Source organism: Peromyscus californicus, unplaced genomic scaffold, assembly GCF_007827085.1.
Source record: "Peromyscus californicus insignis strain IS unplaced genomic scaffold, ASM782708v3 Scaffold_4__1_contigs__length_199733344, whole genome shotgun sequence".
NCBI lineage: Eukaryota > Metazoa > Chordata > Mammalia > Rodentia > Cricetidae > Peromyscus > Peromyscus californicus.
In genome coordinates this window covers 85,161,893-85,176,431 of record NW_026294562.1, presented here as the reverse complement: position 1 = coordinate 85,176,431, position 14,539 = coordinate 85,161,893, and the positions used below count along the sequence as shown (strand labels likewise).

The 14,539-nt window shown below is 47.2% G+C and overlaps 1 protein-coding gene across 1 annotated transcript; it reads right to left on the bottom strand.

Annotated features, from left to right (window-relative positions):
• Positions 1-1,178: 1,178 nt before the first annotated feature.
• LOC128123842 (uncharacterized) lies at positions 1,179-1,958 on the bottom strand. The gene has a single exon (XM_052760135.1). It carries the CDS (start codon positions 1,956-1,958, stop codon positions 1,179-1,181), a length of 780 nt encoding a protein of 259 aa, XP_052616095.1.
• Positions 1,959-14,539: the final 12,581 nt, after the last annotated feature.

Below are 14,539 nucleotides of genomic sequence, written 5' to 3'. Positions count from 1 at the left end.
TTGTGCTGGCAGAGTAGGGATGCAACCTTTCTTGGAGCATCGTATTCCTACTCAGGGAAAGCATCTGCCGGTGCCACCACTAGCCTCTATTTACTGTTTTTGTATGTGTACAGTGTGTATGTGTAGGGAATAGAGGGCTGTAGAAGCCAGTCTATGTTTGGACAACATAGTACTGATATGGATATGCTGCATGGACCAAGTTGGCAAAAAAAAAAAAAAAAAAAAAAAAGGCAGACCTTTGATGTCTGGGAAACTGTGATACAATCTTTTATTTAACTATTTCTGACAGAATGCCACTTTTGTGTGAGTCTGTATAAATATGGCCTTTAGGTTAGAGGGGAGAGCTGTTACCTTCCTGTGCCAGTCTGCCTGTCTGGAGACCTGTGTACCTACCTCCATGTGGCCTGTAGGTCAGTCCGCCGTGTGCTGGTATATACCTCCCTAGCAGCCCATGTGCTGGTAAATAAGGTTTATAGATAAGATAGTCTCATCTGTCTATCATGCTTTGCATTCTCGTCAACCTCCCAGCCTCCTGTGGCCCTTCTCTGTTCCTGGTTTCAGAGCTTGGACCTCAGTGTGTGGAGGTGTATGTGTGCTAATGTGTCAAAGACAACTGCCCTTCTACCTTTTTGTAAGATCCAGGGATCGAACTCAGGTCATCAGGTCTGCATGGCAAACCTTGAGTTTCATCTAGTGGCTGGCTCTGTCCCCTGATCCTCAGGCAAGTTTATTAGGGTACACAACATATCACCACACCTTGAACCATGGTTGACCTCAGAAACTCTTATGTAGCCAAGGATTATCTTGAACTTTTGATTCTTCTCCTTTTGCCTCTCAAATGCTGTGAGTACAGACACATGTTACCTCGCAGTTTATGTGGTTTCTGGGTCTTGAACTCAGGGCTTCATGCATGTTAGACAATTATTCTGCCAACTGAGCTGCAGCTCCAGTACATCACTAGCTCTTTTGATTTTTTTTTTTTAATTAGAAGCCTCTGGTTCTCCAAGACATATTACTGCCACCTGCTGGATCTGTCAAAGCAAAGACACAGATCCATGACAACACTCCTGTAGAGAGATGTAGGCCGACCTTGCACAGTGCACAACCCATGCAGCTTGGGAGCACTAGCCTCAATGTAGGGGACAGAGACTGCAGTCAGATGTTTATTGGATGGTAGTTCAATAAATTACACGGGTTTCTGATATTATGACCTTCGTGGCCTCTGGAATAGGTAAATGCTGGATGGCTGGAGTCAACTGGTTTCGGCTGACAAGCACCAGGTCAAGAGAGAGTAAATGTTTTTCCTTGTCTTGCTTCTTTTGATTCTTAGGTTGGTTCTTGGTCCTTGGCTTTGTCACCCCTGCAAAGAGTTGTTTTGAGGCCACTAAAGGGGGTGCCTTTACAATTTCTGTAGAGGATATATCCATGACATCTGTAGAGGGTGGCTTCATAACTACGATAGAGGGTACCTTCATGACATCTGCAGAGGGTGCCTTCATGACTGATGCAGAGGATACCTTCATGGCATCTGCAGAGGGTGTCTTCATGGCTGATACAGTGGGTGAATTCCTAGGAGGGTACAGGACTGGGTTGATGTTCTTTCTGAACCCATATGCCTGATCCATCAGTTGAAGCCTAGCTGTGGGATTTTCAGGGATATAGGTTTCTGTGGCCGCGGGGATAGGGACATGTGACTGCGGCTCTGGGTCCAGAATCTTCCCTGCTACAAAGGGACACAGGTCTAGGCAGTACAAGTTTTTAGCCTCAGGAAAGTAGTACTCACAGTTCCCTGGGAGCTGCTTGGACAGTTTTCTGACCGAGTCCTGTGTCTTGAGGAAGGACCCCTTGGACTTGTTGGTCTTGGAGGATTTGTTGGTGGCTTTGGGGCCTTCTGAAGACGTCTGGAGCAGAACGTAGGTCACTGGCTTTGAGGCTGGGACAATGTTCTTGGTTGTCATCATGGGGTGATGTCCTGTGATACGTTGGGTGGCTTCAGTCTGGGTCAGGGTTCACAGGAGGCAGTGGCTCATGGGTGGTTGGTGTGGTGCAGAGGTCCCTGGAGACACTGTCAATGAGGTGACCTCAGAGGGCACCCCATTCCTACAGGAAAAGAATTTCTGAGACTGGAGCAGGAATTCTAGGGAAACTCTCAGAAGGGAGGCTCTCTTTTTTCCTACTTCTCAATCATTTATCTACTGATTCTTGCATTTATTATGTGCTCACTCATTCCTTCACTTCTCATCTCCTTGTGGGTTGGTTCATATATTCAACCATTCCTTCTACATTGTTAACTGACTCATACTTTCATTAATTAATCCAATAAATGCTGGTCCTGCTGGAACTGGGAATGTCTACAAAGGGTTATGTACATGCCAGGTATACTGACAAGGGCTTAACACTAGCTTAAGGGCTGAGGAGATGTTCTGTGGCTCAAGGCTGGGGAGATGCTCTGTGGTTCAGGAATGGGGGGATGCTTGGTGGTTAAGAGCTCTTGATACTCTTGCTGAGGACCTGAGTTCAATTCCTATCACCCAAATGGCAGCTTAAAACCATTTATAACTCCAGTTCCAGGGAACCTAACAATTCCTCTGGTCTTCATGGGCACCATGCATGCATGCAGTTCATGTACATACATGAAAGTAAAATGCTTACATACATAAAATAAAAATAAATAAATAAATCTTTAAAAAAATTCAGCTTAAGCCTCTTAAAATTTTCATGAGGGAAGTGATTATTATAGACTGAATATCTGTAACCCCACCTAACATTCCTGTTGAGGCTTGCATTTGGGAGGTGTTATGTAGCAATTTCTTCTGACCTGGAACATTTCATATATCATGGAGGTAAACTCCTTAAGACTCAAAGTTCTAAAGGGAATGTGTAAAGACTGATGCTGTAAAAACAAACAAACTAACAAACAAACAAAACAAAACAAAACTCTCTGGATTCAGGAAGTCCCTAACACTTAACAGATTCACAAGGTCCCACCCCCTCTAAGCTTATATAAATGCTAAGAGTTGTGATCTGAGCAGAAGCTCTGAGCTTTTCCAGTCCAAAGTTCAAAGGTGCTACCACAATCCTCTCAAGACACACAGGCCTGTCACAGCAACACCCCATGACCTGGTATCAAGTTCTGTCAGAGTTTCTATTACTGTGGTAAAACACCAGGATCAAAAGCAGTTTGGGCAGGAAAGGGTTCATTTCACCTTTCAGTTTATAGTCTGTCATCCAGGGAAGGTAAGGCAGAAGACCATGGAGGAGTGCTGCTTCTTTGCTTGCTTTCCAGGGGTTGCTCAGCCTGCTTTCTTATGCACTAGGAGGACCACTTGCCCAGGGGTGGCATCCCCCACAGTAGGCTGGGTCTTTCTACATCAATCACTAATTCAGAAAATGCCCCCAAGACTTGCATACAGGCCAGTCTTATGGAGGTGTTTTCTTTTTTTTTCTTTTTTTAAAGATTTATTTTATTTATTACGTATACAGCGTTCTGCCTGCTTGCAGGCCAGAAGAAGGCACTCTTTATCGATGGTTGTGAGCCATCATGTGGTGCTGGGAATTGAACTCAGGACCTCTGGAAGAACAGTCAATGCTCTTAACCTCTGAGCCATCTCTCCAGCCCCCTGGAGGTGTTTTCTTAATTGAGGTTCCTTCTTGTCAGGTGACTCTCGCTTGTGTCAAGTTGGCAGGAAACTAACCAGGCCCGCTGCTGAGGAGAGAAGGCCGGTCAACCTGTGGAGTTGCCTGCAAGTTGAGCAGAGCGCTCCAGGGCTCTAACTTAGCAACTGTCACCCATATATATATATATATATAGGTGTGGGCTTTGGTGACGCCCTTGTCTCTGAGTCATCCACACTCTTGTAAGGAAGCCCTTGCTCACACTCTGTAGGCAATCCCAGTGAACGCATTGGCTCACAGGTTAGACTAGGATTGTATTGTTACTTCGGTTTGCCATTGATTCTCACTCTGGGATGAATCGATACTTGCTCATGTTTCCCCGGGAAGAATGTCACACAGCAGGAGGTCACGAGGGTGGGGCCCTGTGGTGGGATTAGTGTTTTCTCCCCGCTCCCCGCCCATTCCTTGGCCCTGTAAGGACACACCATGAATACACCGGGCCACCCGTAAGTCACCAAGAAAGCCTTTACCTGTAGTAGAGCCATTTGGCGCTTGCTTCTGAGCTTCCGGCCTTCACAACTGTGAAAAGTAAACATCTTCTGTTGAAACCATCCAGCAGAAGGTTTTGTTTTGTTACGGCAGCCTTAGCTGACTAAGGCATAGTTATCATCACACTCTCATTTTGGTATTTGGGGGGTGGGAGGGGAGGAGAAGGAGGAGGGTGGAACTGAGGTATCGCTCATGCCAGGCAAACACTCTAACATTGAGGGACTTCCCAGCTCTAATCCCTGCCTCCCCCCCTCTCTTGAGACAGGGTTTCTCAATGTAGCCCTGGCTATATTGGAACTCACTCTGTAGACCGGGCTGGCCTCACACTCAGAGACCCACCTGCCCCAGCCTCCAGAGTGCTGGGATTAAAGGTGTGCGCCGTGGCTGCCGCTGCTACCACCGCCCAGCCAAATTCCCCATTTCTATAGGTAATCTGTTGTTACAGTTTGGGAATGTCCCCAGGTGCCCTTGGGAGGTGGCAGAACATTTAAGAGGTAGAGGCAGATGGGAGGAAGTGAGGTCATTGAGGCATACCATTGAAGAGGATAGCAGGCCCTGTGCCCTCCCTGCCCCCTTCTCTCTGCTTCTTGACTGGCAAGGGGCAAGCAGCCCCCTCTGTCCTACCTTCCCACTGTGATGTGTCGCCTTGTCACAAGGCTGAAGGTGATAGGGTCAAACAACATGGGCTGAGACTTCTGCAACCATGAGCAAAAATGACACACGTCATCTGTCATGCTGAGGATGGAGCCCTGGTCCTGATGCCGTGCCTTTGAGTTACATTCACAGTCTCAGTTTTTTTGGTAGTGTCTCCCTATGTATCCTTGGCTAGTCTGGCCAGGACCTTGCTATGCCGAGATCCACCTGCCCCTGCCTCCTGAGTGCTATACCTGGTTCTTGGTTTTTTTTTGTTTGTTTTTTTTTTTTTTTTTTTTTTTTTTTGAGACAGGGTCTCTCTGTGTAGCTTTGTGCCTTTTCTGGAACTCACTTGGTAGACCAGGCTGGCCTCGAACTCACAGAGATCCGCCTGGCTCTGCCTCCCGAGTGCTGGGCTTAAAGGCGTGCGCCACCACCGCCCGGCGGTTCCTTCTTTTTAAGTTGACTGTCTCAAGTATTTTGCCGCAGCAACGGAAAGCTGATTGAGACAGCTGTTCTCTACAGAGCTAGGCAACAGCCAAGCTGGGCTTTGAATCCAGGCAGGTAGTTCTCAGAGTGTAGCTTCTCCCCTGCAATGCTGGACCACCTTCTGAAAACAAGGCCACCTCTCTGTTCCCAGGCCACACTTCAATGGGGTAAGTACTACTCACGAGGTGAGCAGAATAGTGGGGAGGGGTAAGACTTGGGGACCACACCAAGTGCTGTGGGAATCATGGGGGTGGCTTCTTCACTCACCTGATGGGGATGTGGGTGACATAAATGTTCTCTTGCTTACTGGTTAATGATACCCTCCTCATCTGTGACATCAAATCCACGCCTGGAAGAGGTCTTCGTGCACTTATGCAGGGACTTGTTGATGATTCAGTCACCACTGAGCACTAACTGTGGTGTCAGTGTTAGAGAAAGGGATAAAATTACCTCTGTCCATCGGGAGTGCACAATCAAGTGAGTGAAACAGTGGGGTGGCCACACCAAAGCCATTGCACACGGCTCTACTCAACCCTCGGAGCTTGTCTTGGCCTTTGAGGCTCTACATAGCTGTGGGCTGTAAGGGCCAAGGAGTTAAGAAACCTTGTTCTAATCCACTCCACCTCAACTCTATCACGCTGTGCGTTCAATTGTCTTTACCCCTCTGAGCCTTGATTTCCCAGGATCGAACATGGGGTAGTGCTAGGTAAATGCTTCATACTATTAATTAATCTAGTCAGTACCTCCTACATCTGTTTTCCACTTTCTCTGGTTGTGAAGTCTGACAGCATAGTCATGTATCACTGTTAAAACATTTTATTGCATCTATCCCCTCTTTCAGAGATAGAGTCTCCTGATGGTGACCTATGAACTCTTGGAGTGCAAACCATCCTTCCACTTGAACGTAGGAGTTGCTGGGCTCACTGGGGCATGCCATAATGCCCAGCTGTTACTAATCCATTACCACTTTACAAGTGAGGAGCAAACCCAAGATCACACGGCCTAAAAGTGGCGGAATGGAGTGGGCTGATGCCCTATAGATGTAAGAATTTCACTGACACAAAACTCAGTTGCCATTTTCACCAAATCGCTATGATATTCTGAACTAGGAAACCAAAAAGAATGACTAGACCTCAAAGAACTGCCAGAAATGACCATTCTTCCCAGGGGAGAGAATCCACGGCACAGTGGAGGAGCAAGCGGCGGCCTTTGGGGTAGGGCAGGTCTGGGTTCAGCCATTTTCTGATTGGAACCTTCTGTCTTCTCGTCTGAGGCAGCAGGTGAGAGGGCCTGTGACAGAGACGGGTTCTTGTCGCCTGCTGCGTTTGCATTTGTTTATGTTTGGAATTCCCTATAAAGTGAGGAAACTCCAAATAAACCAACGGCAAGTGGGGTTTGTTAACTTACAGGATTGGGAAGCTCGGTGGCAGGCCAAGGACTCAAACAGTAGTGTCAAGAATCTGTCTTTTAGCCGGGCAGTGGTGGCACACACCTTTAATCCCAGCACTCGGGAGGCGGAGGCAGGCAGATCTCTGTGAGTTCGAGGCCAGCCTGGTCTACAGAGTGAGTTCCAGGACAGCCAAGGCTACACAGAGAAACCCTGTCTCGAAAAAACCAAAATCTGTCTTTTGTCTCAGTTGCTGTCGTAGTTTTCATGGCTGTGATAAACACCATGATCAAAAACAACTTGGAAAAGAAGTTCATTGTTGAGGGAAGCCGAGCAGAAGCTCAAACAGAGACCTGGGACAGGAGCTGGTACAGAGGCCACGGAAGAGCGCTGCTTACTGCCTTGCTTTTCATGGCTGCTCAGCCTGCTTTCTTACACACCCAGGACCATCTGCCCAGGGAGCCACTGCCCACAGTGGGCTGGGTCCTCCTACATCAATCATTAACCAAGAAAATGTCCCACAGATTTGCCTGCTGATGGAGACGTTGTCTCCATTGAGGTCCCTCTTCTCTGATGACTCTGGCTTGTGTCAAGTTGACATAAACTGGGCAGCAGTTCCCTTCAGTGCTTTGGCCTCACTGAAGCAAGGGTCACGCATCAAGCCAGGCTACCACCTTCTCATCTTGGGATGCAAAGGGTAAGACAGATCTTCCTGCCATTGACGAAATCTCAGAGAACCCCAATTGGACCAGCAGCCATGTGCTTTCCTTGGAAAAACCGGTAGTCAGAAAGATGGCTTCTGCAGTTCTTTAAGTAAAAAATCTATTTATTCTAATTTAAATAATGTGTGTGTGTATAACTGTGTGTGGGTATGTAGACCTGTGAATACAGGTACCCTGGAAGGACCAAGCAGATGCCATAATAGGCTGTCAGTCTTCTCTTAGAGATCAGGCCTCAGTTTCCTGAGACTTGAGCAAGCAGTTTCTGGGAGGGCCATGGACAAAAGACATAGTCCTTGCAGTAGCTCCCTTTCTGCATATACTCTGACTGCTCAAGGTTCAGCCAGTTGTTTACTGTCTGAGACCTCTCACCAACTTAGAGCTATGTGCATGAGTCAAGGACAGAGCCTGGGCCACTGAGTCAGCCCCCACAGTTAGTACGCGCTAGGCCAGCCAGTCTCCATGGCAGCTCAAGGACGGAGTCTGAGACTTGACCAGGCCTGCCCCAAAATGATAACTGTAACCCCCAACCAGCAAATTCAAAGGTTACATACCCTCACCCAATCCTCTAACACAAAGGCTTGCACTACCCTGCTTGAGGTTTTTCCCTTCAAAAACACCTCATTCTGAGAGTTCAGAGCTGTCTTCCTCTACCCACTGTGTCAGAGTGTTGGACATGGACCAAGCCCAGGCTTGCTTGTTATCAATAAACCCCTGCGTGTTTTGCATTGGATATTGGCTCTGTGGTGGTCTTACTCGAGAGGGGGCAGGTCTTGTGACATGGGCACAACACTCGAAGCATCCAAAAGAGGGTAACAGACTCCTTGGAGCTTCAGTTATAGCTCTTATGAGTCACTCAAAATGGATGCTGGGAACTGAACTGGGGTCCTGTGCAAGAGCAGTGCATGCTCTTAACTGCTGAGCCATCTCCTCAGCCCCACATTTCATTTATGTGTGTGCATGCCTGTGTGCACCATGGTGCACATGCGGAGATCAGAGGACAGAGGCAGGTAGATCGATCACACACAAGTGATGGCCATCGTGGGCTACACAGTGGATTCTAGGTCAGACTGTGCTGCAGGTTATAACTAGAGTTTTCCTGCCTGGCCCACAGTCAGGACAAATCTTTCTCACCTGCCAGTCCCACAGCCGCTCAGACCCAACCAAGTAAACACAGAGACTTATATTGCTTACAAACTGTATGGCCGTGGCAGGCTTCTTGTTAACTGTTCTTATAGCTTAAATTAGTCCATTTCTATAAATCTATACCTTGCCACATGGCTCGTGGCTTACCGGCATCTTCACATGCTGCTTGTCATGGCGGCGGCTGGCAGTGTCTCCTTCCACCTTCCTGTTCTTTCTTTTCTCTTCTCTGTTAGTCCCGCCTATACTTCCTGCCTAGCCACTGGCCAATCAGTGTTTTATTTATTGACCAATCAGAGCAATTTGACATACAAACCATCCCACAGCAGCAGGTAGGACTGTGTCAGAAAAACAAACAGCAGAGCTACAAGAACCCCAGAAGTGGGCTGGCAAGATGGCTCAGTGGGTAAGGTGCTTGCCACCGAGCCCGACGACCTGCAGTCAATCCCCAGGACCTGCACGGTGGATGGGGAGAACAGATTCCTGCTTTGTCCTCTGCCCTCTGAGTGCTAAGATTACAGGTGTGCTCCACCACCCCCAGCTCTTTAGATCAGTTTGTATGTTTGTCAGTGAGGATAACAACGTTTCCCCTCTGCGTGCCTGGGGGGCTTAGCTGAGCTGCTGTGAATGAGCTGCAGGGTACTGCAGATGGACAGGCTCTCAGCATTCCTCTGCGGCAGGGTTTCTTGTGGTAACCTAAGTTGCTTTTATATTATCACATTTGTTCTGTACCGAACTGTAAATCCCTCATGGATGAAGGTTGGGTTTAATCCAGCATTGAGTAATGGGAGTCTAAGAGTCAAGTGACTTTCTTTTCTTTTTCCTTCTTGAGACTGGGTCTTACTTTCTGGATCACATTGGCCTTGAACTCACAGGGAATCCACCTGCCTCCCAAGTGCTGGGATTAAAGGCATGTGCCACGCACCACACATGGCCCAAGTGACACTTCTTTAGATGTGTCTCATGCCTATAGAGAAAGAATTCCTTCCTTCTTGGTGTGCCAGGAAGTCCCAATACATGTAGCTTAGAAATGAGACTTTGCAAGGCTGGAGAGATGGCTCAGCAGTCAAGAGCACTGGCTGTTCTTCCAGAGGACCTGGGTTCAATTCCCAGCACCCACATGGCAGCTCACAACTGTCTGTAACTCCAGTTCCAGGGTGACAGACACCCTCATACAGATATACATGCAGGCAAAACCAGAAATGCACATAAATAAATTTTAAAAAAGAGAGAAATGAGACTTCACAAATTTTAGGTCAGGCCTTCTGTGTGTGATAATTTCTCAGGTCTGAATCAGGTCAAAAAGCCATGGCCCAGGGCTTGGGATGAGGCTCCACTGGTAACATGCTTACTGCACAAACATAGGGGTCTGAGTTTGGATCCCCAGAACCCCCACAAAAGCTGGGCATGGCAGTGTGTGTTTGTAACCAAAACTCTGTGGGGGGCGGGCAGAGACAGATGGGTCTCAGGGGTTCACTGCCCAGTCAGCCTAGACAAATCAGTGAACTCTGAGTTCAGTGAGGGACCCTGTCCTAAAAAATGAGGTGGAAATCTACAAAATACACCCCGCATCTAACTGTGGCCTTCACATATACCTATACAGATGAGTGCACATGTATATAACGTGTCCCCGATAAGAGTGTATAAGATCCTTTTCATAGTGTCATTTTCAAAACCAGGTCTTTTCTGTCTTTTACCTTCTGTTCAAATTAAGGGCAATATGCGACATTTTGCTGCTCCTTACACTTTCCTTTCTCTCACTGTGGAGTCCGAGCACCGTTTCATGCGGCTCCTGGACACTTGGGTCTCCTCCAGGACACTTTGGAGCCTTGGGGGCTGCACAGCTCTGATGAGCATATCGGAGTCTCATTTTCATGCTTCCTAGTATTTGTGCACCTTCCCTCCTAATGTCTTCTCTCAAAAGGCTAGAACTGGCGGGCATCTGCCTGTGCCTGCTGAAGGGCACTGAGTCTCTTTGTAGTCATTCCCTGTAGTTGGAAATCATACAGAAGAAATTGCAGAGTGCCCGGAATAAATATGTGAGAATTTCCAAGCTGTGGTGACTGATTGTTAATCTGGGTGCCTTGCTGCGGTGCAGGTTCCTGAGACGGACTGCTCACAGGCTGTGGATGCTGTGTGATCTGGCAGGCTTGCCCCAGAGGCTCATTTAGCAGCTGTAGAGGGCAGCGCTGCCTCTCAGGGCATATATTGGATATGACGGTCTGTGTGAGTCAGTGGCTTCTTGGCTGCAAAGAACCTGTAGGGTCCAGCATTACCTCTCCTGGTCCTCCAGGACAGCTAAATTGGCCTTCAAATTACCTTCAATGCCCTGGGCCTTGGAGACTGATCCTGGCATGACTCCCATCCTCCTTCTCAGCCCAGTCACTACCATCTCTACTTCTGCACCTTGAGAGCAATTGCTCCTGGTTCCTTGAATATGATCCCACATTTTGAAATCAGAAAGCTCTGTATTGGAGTAATGATTTCATTCTCACATTCTAAGTGCTACCTGCAATGACAGGTACATAGAAACGACTCAACAAATTGCTTTTTATTTATTTATTTTTCTAGACAGGTTTTCTCTGTGTAGCTCTGGCTGTCCTGGAACTCACTCTGTAGACCAGACTGGCCTTGAACTCATGGATATCCACCTACTTCTGCCTCTTGAGTGCTGGGATTAAAGGTGTGTGCCACCACCACCTGGCAACAAATTGTTTTAAGACAAATGACTCCTGGGGCCTGAGAGATGGCTTAGTCAGTAAAGTGTCTGCTGCTGAAGCCTGAGGACCCGAGTTCAGATCCCAGCACCTGTGTGGAAAGTCAGGCATGGGAGAACATTGTCTGGAACCTCAGCACTGGGGGGGAACAGAGAGGGGGATCCCTGCCACTCACTGACTGTCCAGCCTAGCCAAATCTGAATCTCCAGAGTTGATGAGAGACCCTGCCTCAAAAAATAACATGGAGAGCAACTGAGAAAGATACCTAATATGATCTCTGGCCTCCATAAACACACACACACACACACCCCAACCATTCAGATGTGGTCTTTTAGTATTTTGCTGATGTCATGGTGTTTGGTAGTACTGTGGGTGGGACTCAGGGCCTTGCGCATGGTGGACAAGTGTCCTACTACTGAGCTGCACCCTCAGTCCCACCAACTGTGGTTCTTAGGTTATATAGCATGAATAGGCTGGTGCAGATGGGGAGCCTCAGGACCTGCTCCTTCCATGCTTAGCTTGTGTAAAGTCCATGGAGCTGGAGAGCCTGCTTCATCTCTCCTGAGATTTTCAGTCATGGCCACTCCTGGCTCATAGCAGGTGTTCAGCAAATTTTTAAGTGCTGATAACTTAGCATAGCTTAGTGCAAAAGTTTTTCAGACTGTTTGGTGTGTTGGGGGAAAAAAGTTAGTGGATTGTAAATATTTTTAAAAGCCAGAGGGAGACTCTAGAAGCATGGAAGAGCAGGGAGCTTAACTGGACAGTTAACTCTTTACTTAACTGGACAGAATTTCCGAGGAAGGATCTGTCTGATTGAACTTGTCTGGGGAAACCTGGGACCTAATTTTTTTTCCTGTTATTTTGAAGAGTCTCGCTCTGTGTCCCAGAATGACCTAGAACTTACTATGTAGCTTAGACTGGCTTAAAACTCACTGTGATTCTCCTGCCTCAGACTCCTGCACGAGTCACCGTCTGGAGTATGTGTAAAGGATTTTGGCTTCTGAGGCAAGCTGGGATGGTAGACTGTGGTTAACTGATTCATAGCAGAGAGACGGCTGCATAGGCTCTAACCTCAGAGCAGAACTCCTGCTGTGGCCTCCTTCCTCTCTGCCCCCATCTCCATAGGATCACACAGATCTCCTCCTTCGCCTCCCTCACCACCCCATCCCTTTGTTTCAGCCATCAGCTCCCACAGCTATCCCCTGGTAACCGCTGGCCAGGAAGCAGATGGGGCAGGGCAGCAGGTAGATCCTCAGAGCTACACTCTCCCTCCTCTCCTCCTAATCCCTCTCACCCCAGTAGCAGACCACCTGCTGTAACCTCTTCCTCCTCCCCACCCATTCCCAAGGGACTAAGCAGATCCTGGAGGCACACTCTGCTTTCCTCCCTCCTGTGGACCCACTCAGCACTCCCTCTTCCTTTAGCTCATCTCCACCCTAAATGTCAGCTCCCAATAACAAGAAACACATTCTACCTGGAACACCCTGTGGCCATGTCTGGCAGGGATTCAGAAGCATTCCAAATCAGGCAACTCACAGAATACTTTCCTACGAACCAAAGAGGGCAACAGAAACCAAGGAACAGAACACTCACCCAACAAAGACAAGACCAGGTATCAGCACTAGAACCACAACCATCCCAATCCCAGATACCTAGATGTCGGCATAAAAACAGGAACAGCCAGGACACGATGCCTCCACCAGAACCCAGCAACTCTACTACATTAGGCCCTAAGAAATGCAGTACAGCCGAAGCACAGACAAGGATTTCAAAATAGCTGTTCTGAACATGCTCCAGGGCCTAAAGAGGAGATGAACAGGCCCGTTGATGAAACCTGTGAGGACACAGTCAAACCGTGGAGTGAAATGAAGAGAGCAGTTCAAGACCTCCAAGTGGAAATAAGATAAATCAAGAAAAACCAAACTGAGGGGAAGCTAGAAATGAAAAATTTAGAAATTCCCACAGGAGGCAAGTCTCACCAGCAGAATTCAAGAGATAGAAGAAAAAAAAAACTTCATGTATTGAAGACAAGATAGAATAAATGAATACCCCAGGTGAAGAAAATGTTAAATCTAAAACAATAACAACAACAACAACAATAATTAAGGGCTGGAGAGATGGCTCAGCGGTTAAGAGCACTGGCTGCTCTTCCAGAGGTCCTGAGTTCAATTCCCAGCAACTACATGGTGGCTCACAACCATCTACAATGAGATCTGGTGCCCTCTTCTGGCCTGCAAGCATACATGTAGGCAGAACACTGTATACATAATAAATAAATAAATAAATAAATAAATAAATAAATAAATAAATAAATCTTTAAAAAACAAACAAACAAACAAAAAACAATAATTAAAAGAAATTTGGGACACTGTGAGAAGATCAAATCCAGGAGAAGAAACCTAGGTCAAAGGCACAGAAAATATTTTCAACAGAATCATAGAAGAAAATTTCCCTTACCTCAGGAAGGAGATGCCCAGTAAAGTACAAGAGCATACCGAGCACCAAATAGACTGGACCAGAAAAGAAATTCCCCATGGCACATGATAATAAGAACACTAAATGTACAGAACAAAGAAAGACTATTAAAAGCTGCAAGGGAAAAAGGCCAAGTAGCATTTGAGGGCAGACCTATTAGAATAATACCTGGTTTTCAATGGAGACTCTGAAAGCCAGAAGGTCCTGGACGGATGTGCTGCAAACTCTAAGAGACACAGACTGCTACCAGCCCAGACTACTATACCCAGTGAAACTTTCAATCACAATAGTTGAGGAAAGAAAGACATTCCACAATAAAACCAAATTTAAGCAGTATCTATATATAATTCGAGCCCTACAGAAGATGCTAGAAGGAAAACTTCAACCTAAAGAGGCTAACCACATCCAAGAAAACACAAGAAATAAATAACATCAGACCAGCAAGTCAAAAGAATGGGGAAAAGAAAACCCCACACCACCACAACAAATCAATGGGAATCAGCACATATTGCTCATTGATAACTCTCAATATCAGTGGTCTCAATTCTCCACAGACTAACAGAATGGATGTGAAAATAGGATCTATCCTTCTGCTGTATCCAATAAATACATCCCCCCCCCCCTCACCAAAGACAGGGTTTCTCTGTGTAGCCTTGGCTGTCCTAGAGAGTGAGGGACTCAGGGCCGGGATGGTTCTCCCTAGGAAGGAGAAATAGAATAGATTGTTATGGATGGATAGCAGGGGCTGTGTGTGTGTGTGTGTGTGTGTGTGTGTGTGTGTGTGTGTGTGTATCAGGGAGGGGGAGGGGAGA

What these genes read in the sequence shown, in the direction of transcription:
- LOC128123842 (XM_052760135.1), bottom strand. Translation starts at nt 1,958, where the DNA reads ATGACAACCAAGAACATTGTCCCAGCCTCAAAGCCAGTGACCTACGTT.